General features: G+C 65.7%; 1 protein-coding gene across 1 annotated transcript in view; it reads right to left on the reverse strand.

Annotated features, from left to right (window-relative positions):
- Window positions 1–2,511: 2,511 nt before the first annotated feature.
- EMIHUDRAFT_463239 (hypothetical protein) overlaps window positions 2,512–3,307 on the reverse strand; it is a gene marked incomplete at both ends in the record, with an annotated part of 3,874 nt that continues 3,078 nt past the window's right edge. The window contains one exon of the mRNA XM_005779459.1: window positions 2,512–3,198. Within this exon, the coding sequence (XP_005779516.1) occupies window positions 2,512–3,198 (687 nt within the window). The remainder of the gene's footprint in view (window positions 3,199–3,307) is intronic.

A 3,307-nucleotide genomic window follows, 5' to 3' on the forward strand; every position in this document is an offset into this window, starting at 1 on the left:
TGGCTTTTGCGTTTTGGAGCGCAAGACACTGTATCTCGAGGGGTCGACAGGGGGGAAATCTCATGTGTTGTTGATGTTGTTGATTGTTGTAGCGTCTGTAGCGCTCCCGGCAAGCGCTTCGGCCTTCTACTATTAAATTTATTGTGGCCGCGCCCTCCCAGGTCTGGGTAATCGCCTGTGATCACCAAGGGGTCCGTGCATGGCGTGCGGCAGCGCGCGCCCTCGGCCCAGAGGTTCAGCAGCATCTTCGCCTCCGGACAAGGCGACATGGCACTCGGCGCGCCATTGCGCCAGAGCTCCACCGTCCTGACGATACGACCAGCCTCCGCCTCAAAGCGATGCGAGAAGCGAATGAGCGGTTGCGCAGCCAGCGTGACGGGGCACAAGCTGCGACTCAGATCAGCCTGCTCTTCGAGGCGCGAGGCGCGCTGATCTGCCGCTTGACGTGCCTGCTGCTCTTGCTGCAAACGCTGCTCTGCCGCCTGACGTGCCTGCTGCTCCTGCTGCAAACGCTGCTCTGCCGCCTGACGTGCCTGCTGCTCCTGCTGCAAGCGCAGCTCCAGAACTTGGAGCCGCGAAGCGGCCTCCGGGACCTCGACCTCCTCCGGGACGTGGACCTCCGGCGCTGCCAGCCAGGCGCTGCACTGGCCAGGCTCGCTCCCCTCCGCACGCACGCGGATTGTGTAGCTCTCGCCGCTGACAAGCCCGTCGCTCTGGTCGAGCTTGCGGCCGACCAAGATGAGCTCCTCTGTTGGCTCGTTGGAAGCGGCCTCGTGCGCTGGCGTCCAGCCGTCCGCATCCGCAGCAGTCAGCACCTCTCGCCCGCACTGCTCGACGAGGAAGCGGAGCACGTCGACAAGGCCATTGGAAGCGGCCCAGTGCGCTGGCGTGTGGCCGCCCGCATTCGCAGCCGTCAGCACCTCTCGCCCGCACTGCTCGAAGAGGAAGCGGAGCGTGTCGACCTGGCCGTTGGAAGCGTTGGCGCGCAGCGGCATGTGTACCCCGTAGTTCGGGCACTTCAAGTGGTGAAGGCCTTTGTGAGGAGCCACACACCCGGGAAGGCAGCTGTTGAGTCGTGGTTTAATGGCCCAGTGCGCTGGCGTGTCGCCGGATTCCGCAGCCGCAGCCATCAGCACCTCTCGCCCGCACTGCTCGAAGAGGAAGCGGAGCACGTCGACATGGCCATTCTCTGCGGCGAGGTGCGCTGGCGTGCGGCCGTCCGCATCCCAGAGGCCGTCCGTAGCAGCCGTCAGCACCTCTCGCCCGCACTGCTCAACAAGAAAGCGGAGCACGTCGACACGGCCATTGGAAGCGGCGAGGTGCGCTGGCGTGCTGCCGGTCGCATCCGCAGCAGTCAGCACCTCTCGCCCGCACTGCTCGACGAGGAAGCGGAGCGAATCGACATGGCCATTGGTAGCGGCCCAGTGCGCTGGCGTCCTGCCTGGCGACCAGCCGTCTGCATCCGCAGCCGTCAGCACCTCTCGCCCGCACTGCTCAACAAGAAAGCGGAGCACGTCGACATGGCCATGCTCTGCGGCGAGGTGGGCTGGCGTGCTGCCGTTCGCACCCGCAGCCGTCAGCACCTCTCGCCCGCACTGCTCGAAGAGGAAGCGGAGCGCGTCGACCTGGCCACTGGAAACGGCGTCGTGGGCAGGTTTGTTGCCTGCCGCTCTCGCAGCCGTCAGCACCTCTCGCCCGTACTGCTCGAAGAAGCAGCGAAGCGCGTTGACATGGCCCTCTTGAGCGGCGAAGTGCGCTGGCGTGTCGGGTGTCGCCCTACCAGCCGCCATGAGCTATCCGAGGTCCGGTCCGCTTCGGCCCAGGGACGTCCGAAACGATTGCATGTTGCATGAACACGCGTGTGCGGTGAGGCGGAGCAGACGCGCAGGGCGAGACGAGGGAGGGAGCAGGACTTTGCGGAGATCAGCAGGAGGATGTACGAAGAGATTAGGAAGGGACCCGAGGGACCATGTGGAAGACGGCTAGTGCTAGTCCCCCATCGGGAGGACGACCCCGGCTAGTCGCCGACCACACCCACAAAGAACCCTGCACAAAGACCGCAGGGCGGGGACATGTTCCTTTTTACCCATCTCACAGTAGAGAGGAGTCCGTTTTTATTTATTTATGTATGGCTTTTGGAGCGCCTTTTTTGTAATTGTATCTCGACCGGGGTCATCTCATAAGTCATATGTTGTTGTTGATTGTTGTAGCGTCTGCAGCGCTCCCGGCAAGCGCTTCTGCCTTACTACATTCGGACACCGGTTCAAATCGCGGCCACAATAAATTTAATAGTAGTAAGGCAGAAGCGCTTGCCGGGAGCGCTACAGACGCTACAATTTTGGCCCGGGTCCTTGATTGTAATCAGCCTGCGGGTGAGGGCAAAACCTGCGCCGCTGCAGCTTATAGAGGGTGGGGGAAAATTTTCCGCCCTATATAAAGCTGCCGTTGAGGTAGACGGTACAACGCTCAGAAGAACTGTCACCCCAGGGAGGTCTCGAGCGACGACGCGCCTCAGCGTGAGCGAGCGACGACGTTGGAGAAGCCCTGGGTTTTGGGGTACCGGCCTCTCACCCGCACCTTTGCGCGCCACTTCTTGTCTGTCGGCCCGCCGCCGAGCCCCGCCTCCTTCTCGGCGGACCGCCAGCGGTCGCGGCGCGAGTCTGGCCCGCCAAACACGGCCGCCGCCTCGGCCCCTGCCTCGCGAGGTGCTCCGGGTGATCCGGCGGCGGAGACGCTGGCGCCGGCCGCCGCCGCCGCGTTCCACACCAAGACGAGGCCCGCGCAAGTTCCGAGCACAAGGGTCGACGGATCGCGGCGGGCGCCGAGCGCGGGCGCGCCGACGCAATTCAGCACCGTCGCGGAGCCCGGCACGCGCGCCTCCCACAGAGGCCGCGCGGCGGGGGCGGAGCAGCTCGAGCCTCGCAGCGCGCGCATGTCGTACAGCGCGACCGTCTGCGAGGCGCAGGAGAAGGGCGTGCCGCAGTGCACGCCGCCGTCGATGCCGACGAGCAGCTTGCTGCCGTCGAGGTGCAGCTGCCGCGCCGTCGTGCCGCGCACGGGCAGCGGCATCGAGCCGACCAAGGCTCGGCGCGCGCTCGGGGGCAGGTCCATCCACAAGTCGCCTCCGCCCGCGCGCAGGAGGTCCGAGCCGCCCACGGCCTCGGGCCCCGGCAGCAGCCTCAAGTCCCACAAGTGGACCTGCCCGGCGGTGAGCGAGGCGGAGGCGGCGAAGCCGCGCCCGTCGTCGGCGGCCATGGCGACTATCGGCGACCTTGCTGCTGGCGGCGGGACCGCGGAGAGGATGGCG

Source organism: Emiliania huxleyi (genome assembly GCF_000372725.1).
Source record: "Emiliania huxleyi CCMP1516 unplaced genomic scaffold EMIHUscaffold_23, whole genome shotgun sequence".
NCBI classification, from domain to species: domain Eukaryota; phylum Haptophyta; order Isochrysidales; family Noelaerhabdaceae; genus Emiliania; species Emiliania huxleyi.